Here is a 14,872-nt window from a genome sequence, read left to right on the forward strand (position 1 = left end):
TCTAAATAAATAAAAAAAAAATTTAAAAAGATTAATAAAAAGGAGAGAATAAAGGTAGGGCCTGCATTAGAATGTCTTCATTTTGGTGCATTTAAATGCCAAGTTTAGATTTCCCCAATCTGCCCTTTCTCTCTCTCTAGGGATGGAGCCAACTGTCCCTTCTCCTTTTTTCTGTTTCTTCATTTGTACATCATCCCAGAGAACTTACAGCACTGCTCAGAGTCAGGGCTGGATCAATGAAAAGCAAATGCAAGGAGGCAGACTGGAATAGAAGCTGAACGAGAGCTTGATTTCTCTTCTTCCACAGGTCTCCATCGATTTCTCTCTCTCCCTTTTTTGGTGTGTAAGATATCTGAAGGCTTGGCCCTGGCCTTGTTTTGGGGTTTTGTGAGTAAACCCAGTTCCACGGGTGAGGGTAGAAAAACCACACACCCAGAGTTCTTTGCCCAAGTGACTCAGCTCTGGACCTCTGAGTCATCCTTTGTGTGGTCCAAGCAGAAAAAGCCTCCAGAAATACCAAGGTGCAGCCAGCTCTTAAGCCCCCATTAAGCTTACTCAACATTTATTTGCCTCTTGATCTAAATATTTTCTTTTAAGGGGAAAAAGAGGATTTATACAGACTAACTATAAGTCTCTTTTATTTTCATACAGAAAACTTCTCCTGCAAAGATCTGTAGGTAAGTTAACACAACAACAACAACAACAACCCACAGCCCTCTAAAATAGAAGATTTAACCTGATTTTAAATGATGATAAATGATTAGAGATTCCTATTTGAGAGCTGACAGAATTTATTACAAACAGTTAAATACCCCTGTTTTGTGTCTTATGCTAAATTTTACTATCTCTTTCTTTCTCTGTTTTTGTTTTTTTGTTGTTGTTGTTTTGTTTTGTTTGGTAATATTCTGTTCCTAAGGGGAAAATAACCCATGCTTGATTTCAGTCACTGATGCCCAAAACTTCACTAAGAGTTGTGCAATACTGATGGGAGAAGGAAAATGGAAAACACGGAAAATGACTTAAAATGCTTACAATCATGTTTGCACTTTATTGGGTTTCTATGATTCCCTTGGTTGGACAAGCACTGGCCACAGGGTCAGGGATCTAGGTCGTGGTCTTGGGCCACAGCAAGGTGACCAAGGGCAGACTTCATGGCCCTTTGTGCCTTGTTCCCTTGGCTGAAACGCAAGCTGGGCTGGACTCTCGGGCCGGTCCCCACACCCTGTTATGTGCTAACCTGTAACCCTGTTCTCTAGCTGCTTCTAGCCTCCCTGGCTATAGCTCCAAAGCTCAGTCCTGAGGATAGAAAACCAACAGAAATGCTTTGACACATGGATTTAGGACTTTTTGTTTCAAATATTTCTGGGCTTTCATCCAGTCTCTTACTTTGCCTTTATTACAGGCTGCTACTTGGAAAAAGAAAAACACAACACTGTCAGGACTCATCCTCTTGTTTAAAAGATTAGCAGGTGTTAAAGAGAGGCATTAAAACCCACTAATACCTGATATAATCAGGTGTTGCTCAAGGCCAAGTTTGGTGGGAAACCAAGCAATGTCTTCCACCTGGCTGTTCCCCATCTCCTCTCAGCCCCAAGGGGCTGTCTGTGTAAGAGGACCTCTAACATGCATTGCCTGTGGATGGGGAAGCGTCCTGTAGCCTATAAAGCCTTCTGCTGTAGGTAGACACCAAACCTATTACGGTTCTCCTCTCCTCTCCCCACCTAAAACCTGCCTAATTCTGTGAAGTCCCAGAAACCCTTCCAGCTGCCTCCCTCCATTCACCCCACCCTTTGCCTCAGAGTCCCTTGACAATCTGCTGCCTTGGAGTCTTCTGGAGGCCCTTTGTGTGTGCACCGTCAAAGCTGGTGAGGATGTAGAAGGAGGGCAGGCCAGAGTGGAGGACCTCCTTGTATCCCAGGGTGTCCCGTGTTGTGCTGACCTTCCAGGGCTGTAAGGTCCCAGCTCTGAGGATTCCCCGTACTGGTTCCCCTGCCCCAGGCCGCCGGCCACACGAGGTAGGTTCTGCATATTTGGCAGGAATGCCTCGGGAGTGATGTGGCCGTCTTGGTATGTCGTATCAGGAGGCATATGGAACACACCTGTCCCATCACTGGAGATGTTCAGGTTGATCATGTGGGGAAGGTAAAGCATAAAAGATTTTAACATGCATTCCACGGCGTTTCCTTTTTCCGAAGTGGCAGAACTGCAGTCTGATTACCCAGTTTTTGTGTATTTGGGGGGACCTGCGGTTTAGAAAATTTCTTATTACCTGGTTCACGGGCATCCTGTTTTTCTCAAGTGAGTCAGCTGTGGTTTTGCAAATGTCCTGCAAGTAAGTGCCCATGTCTGGGGATGAGGCCAGCTGAGCCCCAGGGAGGGAACTGTCTGGTCCCCAGGGGGGCACGCAGTGGAAAACTGCACAGGTAATGGGGTTCTCAGAAGAGGGAAGGGCACGGGGCGGAGTCTCACAGGGGCTCGGCCCCAGTCTCGATCCATTCCATGTGTTTCAGCCCCCATGCTCTCTGGGCAACCCTTTGATACTGAAAAGTGAAGCTGCCTGTTTCATCTCTCTTTGCACAGTGCCCTCTTCTTCCTGGCTGCCGCAGGATGCCTTCCCTTCAATGACCCCCAGGTAAGTTCAAGGGCACTCATTTTGCCTTCCAGATGTCTCTTATGGTCTGAAGCTTCTGTGTATGAGCAGAACTTCCTAGTCCTTCCTTTGGGAATCAGAAGAATCCCAGCCTCTGCAAAAGCTAGGTACCTCCAGGCCAGGTCAACACCTTTTCCGCAGGCCTTCGCCTTTTCTTCAGGGCTGTGGCAGCTCGGTGGAGCTCTGGGCTCCGGGGGCCATGGCGGGTGCCATTGGCCCTCTGTTTGTGCTTGGAGAACCCACAAGTCCCGACCCAAATTGCCCTAGCCTCATGCACTGAGGCGATGTTGATTTTCCCTTTCATCCCAAGGGCCTCATCTGCAGAGTGATTTTCACTTTGTTACCCTGAGTTTTTCTTTATTAGGCCCCGAGGACCCGCCTCCTCACCCACCCCTGGCCATAGTCATCTTGTGGTGGGTCTGTCTTCTCTCTTTTCTCCTCCAGCAGTTATTAAATCCCCATCAAGTGTCAGGCACTGAGCCAGGCTCTGGGGACACAAAGAAGAATTGTCCTCATCCAGGCAGAAGTCAGAGTCTAGTCAGAGCAAAGGAGAGGAGGACAGACAAGAAACAGATAATTATAGCATGGGGAGGCCAGGGCTCTGTCGTGGGGAGATAGGGATGCCATGCGGCACCTAAGAAGACTCCGGGGGGCCGGGGAAGTGGGAAGAAGTAATGATTACAGGAAGCCAGCTATGTGCCAGGCTCTGGGCCAATGCTTCATGTGCTTTATTTTATTCAAAATCTCGCAGTTGCCCAAGGAGGACTCTTACTGTCTCCATTGTATAGCTAAAGAGTAACAAGGCCCCCAAGTCACCAGCTAGTGAGTAAGTGGGGATCTTTCTGATGCTAGAGCCAGACTCTGCTCTCTAGACCTCAATCTTGGAGGGTGAGGAACAGATGGCCAGAAGAAGAAAGCAGGTGTGGTCACCGCTGTGGATGTGTCCTGCCTTTCTGGGATTCAGCTTTAGTGAGCACTATGTGCATGCCCCTCTGTAAATTCCTGCCCTTCTGGAATTTACAGGCTAGTGGATGGTGGAGAAAGAGACAGATGATACATGAAACAGAGTGTAGTAAGTGAGATAAACTTCTACAGAGAAAAATAAGGAGGGGAAGAAGAGAGGGAGTGCTCCTCAGCTGAGTTGGTAGGGGAAGCATTCGGGCTTGGGGAGGTGCAAGTTCTTCCTCTGGGGGGCATGCAGTAGATGGGACTGGGGGCTTGACAGGGGCTTGTCCTAGAGATCCTTGGGTGCCATGAGTTTGGATTTTATCCTGAAGTAGTGAATGATTTTAAGCAGTAGGTGACACCATCTGATTAGGCTTTTAGCGACACCGTGTGAAGGAGGACAGGAAAAAGGGTGCTAGAGGCAGAGAGCCCTATTAGGAAGATATCATAGGCATCGAGGTGAGAAATGAGGATGGACTGGCCAAAGGCCCCAGATTCCTGTCATGGCAGCCTTGCTTGACACCATTCACTGACATTTAGGGTTTCTGATGACCACTCTGGGTCCCGTTTGTCCCTACTTGTAACCATTTTATTATTATTATTTTTTAAATCCTGTGTTACAGTTTGATCCCGGTGGATATTTCTGGGCTGTAATTCACTCATTCTGCGTAGGTAAGTTTTAAAAGAACGCTTACTTAAATCATTGAGGCTTATTATTTAGACCTTATGATATATCCACTTTTCGGAGACCTTGAACGATAGGAAGATTACAGACAAGGCAGGCGTCAAGGTTAAACTTAAATGGGCATTTTCTTATCTGATTTTCCTGTTTGGGAGTTTTCCTCAAATATTCCCATTTCTGATATAGTCTCCTCTTTTTCTCAACAAACGTTAATTAACTCACCACGGCTCTGGCCTGCTTGCTCACGTCTACTTGAGAAACACTGGTTGGTCTTTAAAAATGGTGAGAAGAGATCCAGAAGTTTGTGTCAGAAACACTGTCCTTCAGCAGCATACCCAAAGAGAGGGAAGCGGGGGAACTAAGAGGGCCATCTGACTTCATTTCCAGTCATCTGTTCAGTTTTTCCCGTCTGGAGTCTTAGGGGGAGCAGGGCCCTGAACACACGGTTCAGAAATGCCGCATGTCCCTTCCTCCCGTGCACCTTGCAAAGGAAGCTGAAACCTGTGAACTGTGTCCTTCTGCTGATCATGAGCCCTCCCTGCCCAGCCCCCTCTGTACTGAACAGTCATCACAGGGGATTACTGTACTGGCATCCTGGGCTCCCCCCAAGAGCGGTGGTGCTGCCCCCTGTCGGTGCGGTGGGGGTGACCCTCTCGGGAAGAGCTGCCCTCGCCCTTGTGGTTTTCGTGCTTCCCGGCGGGTGCGGGCAGCCCTTTACACAGAATGTCCTGTGCCAGTAACACGTGCCGCTTCGTTTTCAGGGGCATATAAGATATTTCAGAAGGCCCGGAAACCCAGTGCGCTAAGGTAAACCTTTTCCAGTGTGGTGGGTTGTTCGGTTCAAGCAAAGGGGTGAGACCCACAGTGTCGTGAGCTTGTTCTGTTCAGCTGGAGACTCTGCACAGCAGCCGGGGGCCCCCAGGGCCATTTCTCCTGCTGTTGAGCCCTTGCATGCGGGCACCACCAGCACCTGATCCTACCCACCGTAAGCAGTGGGTGAAGAGCAGGGGAGGCCCTGGCCTCTTCCTGCAGGGGCAGCTGTTCAGATGATATTTTTATAAAAATTACATGACCCGCTGCTTTGGGGCCCCAGTTTACTTCTTCCAGCTCGGAGGCCAACTCTTTTTTCTTGTTTCTTCAGCCCCTTCCTAACTTGACTTCATTCAGACCCAGAAGTTCCCCCAGGCCTGAGCTCTATGCTGGGGTAAAATGAGAGCTCTGTGGCTCAGTCAACTCACCAGACGACAGACAAATGTCAATGAAAGAGAGAGGAGTCCCGGCATGGGTTGGCCTGCAGCTGGGAGATTCAGAGGCCCCGGACTGGCCCCCTGGCCTCTGGGTTTTTGGGGCCACCAGAAGGACCCCTGGAAGAAGATTATACTCTCAGAGGCTGTGACTTTTAGTCCTTAGAACACCTTTTGTTCTTTTAGTGAAGGGCTTCTGTAGCAAAAAGCCAGCAAAGTTGCCAGATAAAATATAGAATGCCCAGTTAAATTTGAATTTCAGGGAAGTAGTGAATCCTTTTTTTAGTGTAACTATGGCCCATGCAATATTTGGAATATACTTGAACGGGATTCTTTATATGAGATTCAGATTTATTTGGGTGTCCTATATTTTTATCTGTCAAATATGGTGGCCCTGGGAGCCAGGCAATGGCCTGAGAGACTTGACTCTCCTTTCACAGTGGGAAATGTACATGTCACAGGTGAAAATGTTTGTAATAACTATTAACTAGGAAGTGTTTTTTTTAAAAACAAGCCAGGAACAAGTTTTGAATATAAAGTATACCTCATACAATTTATTGACAATTTTTAAATGTAGAAATTTAACCATAGATATAATTTACTAGAATATAATGCCTCTTTTGTGTATGTAAAACACTTCTGTTATTTTACATGTCTTATCTCTCTCTTTTTTTTTTTTTCTAACTCCTTAGTGACATTGACCAGCAGTACTTAAACTATATGTTCAGGTAAAATATAACTTACGTTTTCAAGAAACAACTCCTATCTTTCTAGAGCTAACGGATTTTTAGATCCCAATAATATTTTGATTAGAGAGTTCTGAGCCAGGGTGCCTACCAGAGAGGCAAGCTAAATAATTTGTGAGATGACTAGAAGTTGAGAAAACCAAATTGTAGTTCTATCCGTAGACCAGGCAAGAGGAACCTCTTTCTGGCTCCAGAGTTCAGAAGGCCATGCCTTTCCCCATAGGTGCTGAAGTCTGTAAGGCTAAAGGGACATTTCTTCACAGGGCCCACTCCCTGTAGTGTGTGTGTTTTTTGCAGCTACATGTAAGGCCTGTCTAACAAACCCACGACTTCTGAATGACCCAACATTCTCACTGCCTTTCTCCTGACCCTCCTCTCCTCCTGCCTCTTTGCATGGCGCCCCTCCTCTGAGCCATCAGAGAACCTGCACTTTAGGGGCAGAACAAAGGAAGAAATTGAGAAAATTGAGAAATTGGTGCAAGGAATTAATCCCGGGGTAGAGAGGAGGCAGCGCTTTCATACTAACAGTGGCTTCCCTGTTCAAACTGTCCTCCACACTGCCTATAATGTCACCGACTAGAGACTTTGATGGTTCTCCATCCTGGTGCCCTTGAGCGCACCCAGGGGTGTAATGGAGGAAAATAGCTGATGCCCAGATCTTGCCCTTAGAGAGCCTAGCCAGGGTGTTGGCTATTCTGATGTCCAGCCAGCATAAGGACCAGCGTAGGTTATCTGGCATTAAAATTTTTAAAAATTCCCTCCTATCCTTGGATAAAAAGTTGTATTCCTAACCTCTAGCCAGATAGCTGGCCAGGCAGCATGGAATTGTGATGGAAGAAGGTGACCCTGGGGTGACCCGGGGCAGTGTGAAGGTGCAGTGGGCGGGTGCTTCCTGGGAGATGGGAGAAGCTTCCAGAGAAGAAGATGGGAGAATACCAAGGACCAATAGGGCCAGTGTCAGAGGAACACTCCTCCTCCTCTTCATCCTTTTCGGCTTCTATTGCCCATCAGTCCAGGTAGTTTCTAGGCACATGGTGGGTGAGATTGATCATTCTGTGGGAAATCTAGCTTATCTTCTACAGAACTAATTTTATGGTAAACACACATACCTCATGCTCAACAGCTAGTTTTTCGATTGCAGCCAATCTATAATTGAGAGTCTGCTTTGTTGAGCTTACACATACTCTTGGCAGATTAGGTGAACATGGTGATAATGGCTACACGGCTGGCCTTGGAGTGGGGTGTGGGTCCTCAGCCCATCACAGGGTATGGTCAGCCCCCTTGCCCAAAACCGAGGCATCTCAGGAGATCTCACCCTCTCACTGATGAGTGAGACCATTCTCTGCAGATAATCAGCTTTTAGGCAGATTTCACTGTTTCTGAGCAGAATGGGCGGAAATGCGTGTTGCTCTTTTCTCGGTGCTGGGGGAAGACTTCTTACTGCTCTGCTCTTCTGTTTTCAGCGTGGTGCTTCTGGGACTTGCGTCTCATCCCACAGGTAAGTCAGTTTGTTTTCTGTGGCTCATTCAACCAGCGCTGTGACCCGGTTGTATCTCTGAGGGAGATTCTGTGAGAGACCGTGGTTTGCCTGCCAGGATGGGAGCTCCGGCGTTAGGCATGGCCCACGTGCTGGAAACTGGTCTCAATGACCCCTTGTGGATCCATTGCCCATGAATTTATTCTTACCCCTTCTTGAATTTTGTCATCTGTGTTTTCATCTGGTACAGCCTCAGCTGTCCAGACAGGCTTGTTATCTGCTGGATAAACTAGTGCTCACGTTCTCTTTTTCTAAAGTTCCTTCTTTAAACATCCAGAATTGCCTCAGTCCTAGTGGGAAAGGATTTGGTGGAAAAGTTCAGATTCACCCTATAGCCTACTGACATCCTTTCGTACATTGTTATCATACGTGATCATACGATAGTCATCAGTGCAGAAGAAGGAAGTCAAATTTTAAAGCTTACCTTTGCCCTGTTGGCACCTTGGTTATTTTACAATTGTTTCCCAGATTCAGGAATCGCCTACAATACTCTGTTCCATTGTGGTTTTTTACTCTGAAAGGTTTTGAAGTTAATGCCAAATGTCACAAAATAGTATCCGCGTGCATATGGCTGGAAATGCACATTTCATCAGTCAGGCTCCTTCAACCCATGTCTGTTGGCCATTTGCTGGGGCTTAAGGCATTTCCCAAGCCCTCAGAGTCTCAGTTAAAATGAGAAATGTGAACTGGCTTATTTCTAAAGCCCTTTCTAGCTCCCGTTGTGCCCAAAACGATGACAGCTTTCTGCTGGTGCCTTTAGCTGTTTCAGATTATTTGAACTAGTCTCCCAAGGAAACTGTCAGTAGCGACGCAGTGTTTCTTGGTCGTATCTGACCCATCTGAACCTGGGTCTCATGAGGATACCTCGAATTTCTTTTCTCAGAGCCTTACTCCATACTTTCCCACCGTGATGCACACCTGCTGTTTTCTGCCCATTCCCCCAGCCTGGGGCTGTCTCCCGACTATGAGGTTTGCTGTTGAGTGCCCTCTGCACACTCGTGTTGAAAACCTATCCCTTTGCAAAACAAAAATCATATGAAACCCATGATGTGAACCCTACCCATTTCCCCTCACCTGTGCCACAGCTTCTATGCCTTGGCGCGTGCCTCCTGTCATTCTTTCATGCCGTCAGGAGGTTGCCATCCAAGAATTACTCACAAGCCCCCGAAGCACCCTCCCCCTTGCAAAGCAGTTTTGGTCAAAGCCTTTGGAAAGTTCGCTGGTTCTCCTCGAGCTGCTCATTTGCTCCCTGTGGAATTAGTGGTGGACTTGGGTGACTAATTCTCACGTAAAGAAATCACTCTGCCTTTCGACTAAGAGGTGATGCTCGTTTGTTTGTTACTCATGATTCTCAGAGCTGGAAGGAGTCTTAGTGATTATCCGTGTTGCCACCTCCTTTTGCAAATTGGGAACTTGAAGCCCGGAGCAGTTAAGGGATATGGCCAAGGTGGAGCAGGGGAGGCGAGTAGCCGAGAAAGACTGGAATTTAGGTCCTGACCCATCTCCCAGGTTTTTCTTTTTAAATGCTTCTTTTTTCAGGGATCCTGTGGTTTATTAGAAAGTCTCCTGAGTGAGTGAATACTTAAATACGATTTTTTTTTAAGATTTTATTTATTTATTTGACAGACAGAAATCACAAGTAGGCAGAGAAGCAGGCAGAGAGGGAGGAGGAGGCAGGCTCCCTGCCAAGCAGAGAGCCCGATGTGGGGCTCGATCCCAGGACTCTGGGATCATGACCCAAGCCAAAGGCAGAGGCTTTAACCCACTGAGCCAACCAGGTGCCCCTTAAATATGATTTTTTAAAATTTCCTGTGAGAGCTTCTCTTGGATTTTGTTTTTACTTTGTTCTGTTTTTGAGAGAGAGAGAATGTCTGTGCATGCACACATGTGAGGGGCCAGGGAGCAGAGGGAGAAGGAGAGAGAGAATCTTAAGCAGGCTCCAGGCTCAGCGCAGAGCCCAATGTGGGGCTTGAACTCACAACCCTGAGATCACGACCTGAGCGGAAATCAAGAATCAGACACTTAACCGACTGAGCCACCCAGGCTTCTCTTGGTTTGAGGGGCATTTGTCTACCAGTCTCTGAGCACAGGGATGCTAGTAATAGTTTATACAGTTTGGCCACCATTCCCACATTTCACCCTGAGTTACTGCTAAACTTTTAGGTTAGTGCAAGGATATACTCTCTGGGCACACAAAATGGTCAACAGCCTATGGTCATAGAATTGCCTGGGCAGAAGAGTAATTTAAGATAGGCCCCGGATTCTTTTTGAGGTGATGAAATGTTCTGGAATTCGGTAGTGGTGATGGTTGTACAACTCGGATAATATGCTAAAAACTACTGAATTTTTAAAAATGATTTTATTTCTTTACTTGACAGAGACACAGCATGAGAAAGAACAAGCAGTAGGGTGGGAGAGGGAGACACAGGCTTCCCGCTGAGCAGGGAGCCTGATGGGGGGCTCGATCCTAGGACCCTGAGATCATGACCTGAGCCGAAGGCAGCTGCTCAACAACTGAGCCACCCAGGTGCCCCCAAACCACTGAATTTTTAAAAATGTATGGGGGTTATGGGGCTCCTGTGTGACTTGTTGGTTAGGGATCTGATTCTTGATTTTGGCTCAGGTCATGATCACAGAGTTGTGAGATTGAGTTCTGCATTGCCCTCCAAGCTGAACATGGAGCCTGCTTAAGATTCTCTCTTTCCTTCTCTCTCTCTGCTCCCTCTTCACTCTTTCTCTCTCTCTCAAAAAAAAAAAAAAAAAAAAGTATAGGTGCTAAAAAACAAATCACTCTTATTTTGAGAACCAGTTTGAAACTCAGTTATAACAGAAAAAGATATTTGCAAAGATTAATTTTCCTCCAGATTATATTAAAAAAAAAAAAAAGCATGGACATCTGATGCTTAGTCCCGTTCCTTCTGCAGGCTTTGATCACTTGTCTGGTGAATGATTGATTGGGCAGGGTCTGTGGTGGGCAGCTCAGGGAGTTGTAAATCCTGTGGGATTCATCAGAGAGACTGGGCACACTTCTCCGGAGGGACTCCTGGATGCAGGTTTGCTGTGTTGCAGTTTTTCAGGTGGCTGAGGGGATTGTCTCTGAAGAGGCCAGGTGAAGAAAGCCTGGCTCCTGAGAAGGATCTTGCTGGCCTGTAAGACCAGCTGTGACTCTGGTAGCAACAGACAAGGTGGTCTTGGCTTCTTGCTTGGCCTCTTGCTGTAGGTGGCTGAGGCTCCCCAGTGAACGGATGCCCCAAAGCTGTAGGGTTCAGGAGGCCTTCAGGCCTCAATAGCAGGGTCCAGTATTGGACCTGCTTTTACCTGGTTTGAGGCCCTAGTGAAGGTGGGTATGGGGTTCTGTACAAGCTGGTGGCTGCCTTCCAGAAGAAGCTGAAGATTTCCATCTATCCCAACACAAAGTCCAGCTTCTAACCCACGAGCATCCCAAGGAAACACTGTAAAATTTCACCTACTTCTTTGTGTATGAAGGTGCTCTGCGTGTGGTCACTGTGATCCCGTTTGTTGCTTTCTTAGAACTTCTAGAAATTGTACGCCAAGGGGACTTAAAGACATATATCAGTGTTTTTCTTTTTGCCTCTGGTCAGTAGTGACTTGAAACCTTACTATCAACGGGCTGGTCCTTATGGGCTTGCTTGGATCAGGAATGTTGAGTAGCAAAACAATCCTGACTAGAATAGGGAAGCTACTTGTGAAATCCACCTGAAAGGAGACTGTCTAAATTTTGATTAACTTTAACTTTTAGAAATTCTCAGGGCTGCCACATAACAATCTTGGTCTAGCTAAATTGTGCTCTGCTTTGAGGTTGTGCAGTGCACAACCTGAGCAACTGTAAGCAGTGGCTTTTTGCTTCAAAAAGCACTCAGGAACAGTAAAATGGTTGTATTTGTTGGGTAGAGTGGATCACTAAGGCAGATAGATAATTAAGGAAGAAATTTGAGATGATGGACTCTCAGAATCTAGAAGGGTACTGGGGAGTCCATTTTCTCAGCTTTTATTTATTTATTTATTTTTAAAGATTTTATTTGACACAGAGAGAGAGATCACAAGTAGGCAGAAAGGCAGGCAGAGAGAGAGAGAGAGAGAGAGGAGGAAGCAGGCTCCCCACTGAGTAGAGAGCCCGATGCGGGGCTCTATCCCAGGACCCTCGGATCACAACCTGAGCCAAAGGCAGAGGCTTTAACCCACTGAGCCACCCAGGCGCCCTTATTTTCTCAGCTTTATAAACCTAGGTCAATTACCCTCAACTCTTTGATGGGTCCTGATAATGTTTTCTCATAACAGTATACAACTGATTACAAAATTTAAGCAAATAAAACACTGGAGGAAAATCCCTCGCCTCCAGAAGTATTCAAGGACTGCTGTGGTGGGACAGCTCTAGTTCATTCTAATTTGTTACCTTTCTCATTGGACCCATGGGTAGTCTAGCCTGTTTTTAAGTTAGAGCGATCCTTTATTCTTTACCACCTGGTTATTACACTTTCCATCTAGAATGTCCCCAGCAGGGCCTGAGTATCAGGGAAAGCATATCCCTGAGTCCCCACACCTGCATAATCAGGGAAAGCATATCCCTGAGTCCCCACACCTGCACCAGTTAAGACACAGTAAGCCCTCAGGGCTCGTGGGTGCAGTGTTTTTACAAAGGGTCTGTTAACAGTTGGTGGCACTTTTATTTTTTAAAAATTTTTAAAGTTTTATTTATTTAAGTAATCTCTACACCCAATGTGGGGTTCAAATTCACAACCCCGAGATCAGGAGTTACATGCTCTGAGCCCACCAGGTGCCCCACAGTTGCTAATATTTTAAAGCAGGGCTTTGTTCCTTTCCATTTCTTTTCACCTCTTCTTTTTTTCACTTGTATCTTAATTATTTAGTAGTACTTTTGAAGCATTAAAAAATTGAGGTATAGGGGCACCAGGGTGGCTCAGCTGGTTAAGTGTCCAACTCTTGGTTTCAGCTCAGGTCATGATCTCAGGGTTGTAAGATCGAGTTCCGTGTCAGGCTCCACACTGAGCATGGAGTCAGCTTCAGATTCTCTTTCTACCTCTTCCTGTGCCCCACCCCTACCCTGCTTGCATGTGCACACTGTCTCTCTCAAAAAAATATTGAGGTATAATTTATGCACCTATCTTATGTCGATCAACTTTGACAAAGGTATACACCTGTGTAGCTTATACTACCATGAAGATATAGAGCATTTCTGTTACTATAGAAAGTTTCCTCCTGCCCCTTCCTCATTACCACCACCCAAGCCACCATGGATCTGATTTCTGTTTATCCCAGAGCCTCATATAAATGGAAACACACAGAGAGTGTTCCTTTGTGTCTGGCTCTTTCTTCAGTGTAGCATTCTGAGATTTATCTAGGTTGTGTACGTTTCACTAACTGATTCCCTTTTATTACTGAGGAGGGCGCTAGTGTGTGAACATCACACCTTTTGTTTATCCATCTGCCTACTGATGCTCGCTTGTACGGTTTCCGGTTTTTGGCTATTATGAATAAAGCTTCCATGAACACTCGTTTCAACTTCTTTTTAAAGATTTTATTTTTAAGTAATCTGTACACCCAATGTGGGACTCGAACCTACAACCCTGAGATCAAGTCACACATTCTCCCTACTGAGCCAGCCAGGTGCCTTCCCCCCACGGATGTTCTCATACAAGACATTTTTGTGGACTTATATTTTCATGTCTCTTGGATAAATACCTAGGAATAGAATTTCTATGTCTTAGAATAGATGTACATTTAACTTTTAAGAGAGTGCCAGTTTTCTGAAGTGTTTCTACCATTTTACACTCCTACTCAGCAGTGTCAGAGAGTTCCAGTTCCTTCACATTGTCGCTAATATTTAGTGTTTAGTCTTATTTTAGCTAGTCTGCTTGGTCTCTTGATAATGCCCTTGACTGAGCTACCCTTCTCACTCATTCCCGAGTGCCTGGAAAGAGAAGTGCTTCTGTAGTTGCAGATACAGCCCTTTGGGTCTAACCTTGCGAGTGCACTGGGAGACGGTGGTAGGGATCAGGTAGATGGTTTTCTTTATCTGGAGTGCAGACCCTGCCACAGTGCCCCCTTCGGGTACTGCATTTGCTCCTTGGTGGATGGAATCCACCTTCCCCTCTTGTCATTCAACCTCATGATTCACGCAGAGGCTTCAAGAACCTTGCTTCCCCTTGGACCATTTTTTTTTAAAGATTTTTATTTATTTATTTGACAGACAGAGATCACAAGTAGACAGAGAGGCAGGCAGAGAGAGAGAGGGAAGCAGGCTCCCTGCTGAGCAGAGAACCCAATGTGGGACTCGATCCCAGGACCCTGAGATCATGACCTGAGCCGAAGGGAGCGGCTTAACCCACTGAGCCACCCAGGTGCCCCCACTTGGACCATTTTAAGCACTAGTGGAGAAGAGAAGTTCTTCTGTTTGAAAGTTTGCATTTCGTCTTTGTATCAGGCCCTCTCTGTTGTGTGTTCAAGAGGGAGGATTTCAAGAGCCCAGAGAGCAGAGAGACCCACAGGAACCGGACCCAGAAATGACCTTGTTGCCTGGTGTACCTATTGCTTATGTGTGAGACAAAGCAAGTAGCACTGATTACTTCTTGGACCCGACCTTCCATTTTCCTGCCGGTTCCCAGGGCTAAAATCTGGTGAGAGGAAGTTCTCTTGATGTTCAAATATCTGTTAGTCTTGAATGTAGTAAGATGGAACCACACTTCTCCCTGTGGCTGTTTCATGCTCTGATCGTCAGAGAAATTGGATTCACTCCCTCAGTCTGAAGTCAGCAGAATTTTAACGGTGGCCCACAAAAGCACCGGGTCATGCCGTGACGAGCACCGGGCAGTGTCTGGAAGTGTTTGGTCACTATCTGTCCACCTGAAACGAATATGCTACATAATTTATGCTGAAATTGTGCCTTCCACGATAGCTGGTGCAGGGGTGTTGTCTTTTGAGCACCTTTACCAATTTTCCAGGTCCCTGGAGGTCGTTGTCACGAGTTTGGGCTGGCCAGCCCCACACTGCCTCATCGTCAGGGCCCTCTGTAGTGCGGTCATTAACCTC

The 14,872-nt window shown here is 46.5% G+C and overlaps 1 protein-coding gene across 4 annotated transcripts in view; it reads left to right on the forward strand.

Moving 5' to 3' along the window:
- The window catches only part of TMEM241 (transmembrane protein 241), a 115,864-nt gene that overhangs the window by 54,339 nt on the left and 46,653 nt on the right, over window positions 1–14,872 (forward strand). For all 4 annotated transcript variants that reach the window (XR_007121804.1, XM_047696648.1, XM_047696650.1 and 1 more), the window contains 6 exons: window positions 652–677; window positions 2,581–2,632; window positions 4,219–4,267; window positions 5,039–5,084; window positions 6,214–6,249; window positions 7,731–7,765. Coding sequence is in view for 3 of the 4 variants with exons in the window: in XM_047696648.1 (XP_047552604.1) it covers window positions 652–677; window positions 2,581–2,632; window positions 4,219–4,267; window positions 5,039–5,084; window positions 6,214–6,249; window positions 7,731–7,765 (244 nt within the window). In the remaining variant the exon portion in view is untranslated. The remainder of the gene's footprint in view (window positions 1–651; window positions 678–2,580; window positions 2,633–4,218; window positions 4,268–5,038; window positions 5,085–6,213; window positions 6,250–7,730; window positions 7,766–14,872) is intronic.

Source organism: Lutra lutra, chromosome 12 (assembly GCF_902655055.1).
Source record: "Lutra lutra chromosome 12, mLutLut1.2, whole genome shotgun sequence".
NCBI lineage: Eukaryota > Metazoa > Chordata > Mammalia > Carnivora > Mustelidae > Lutra > Lutra lutra.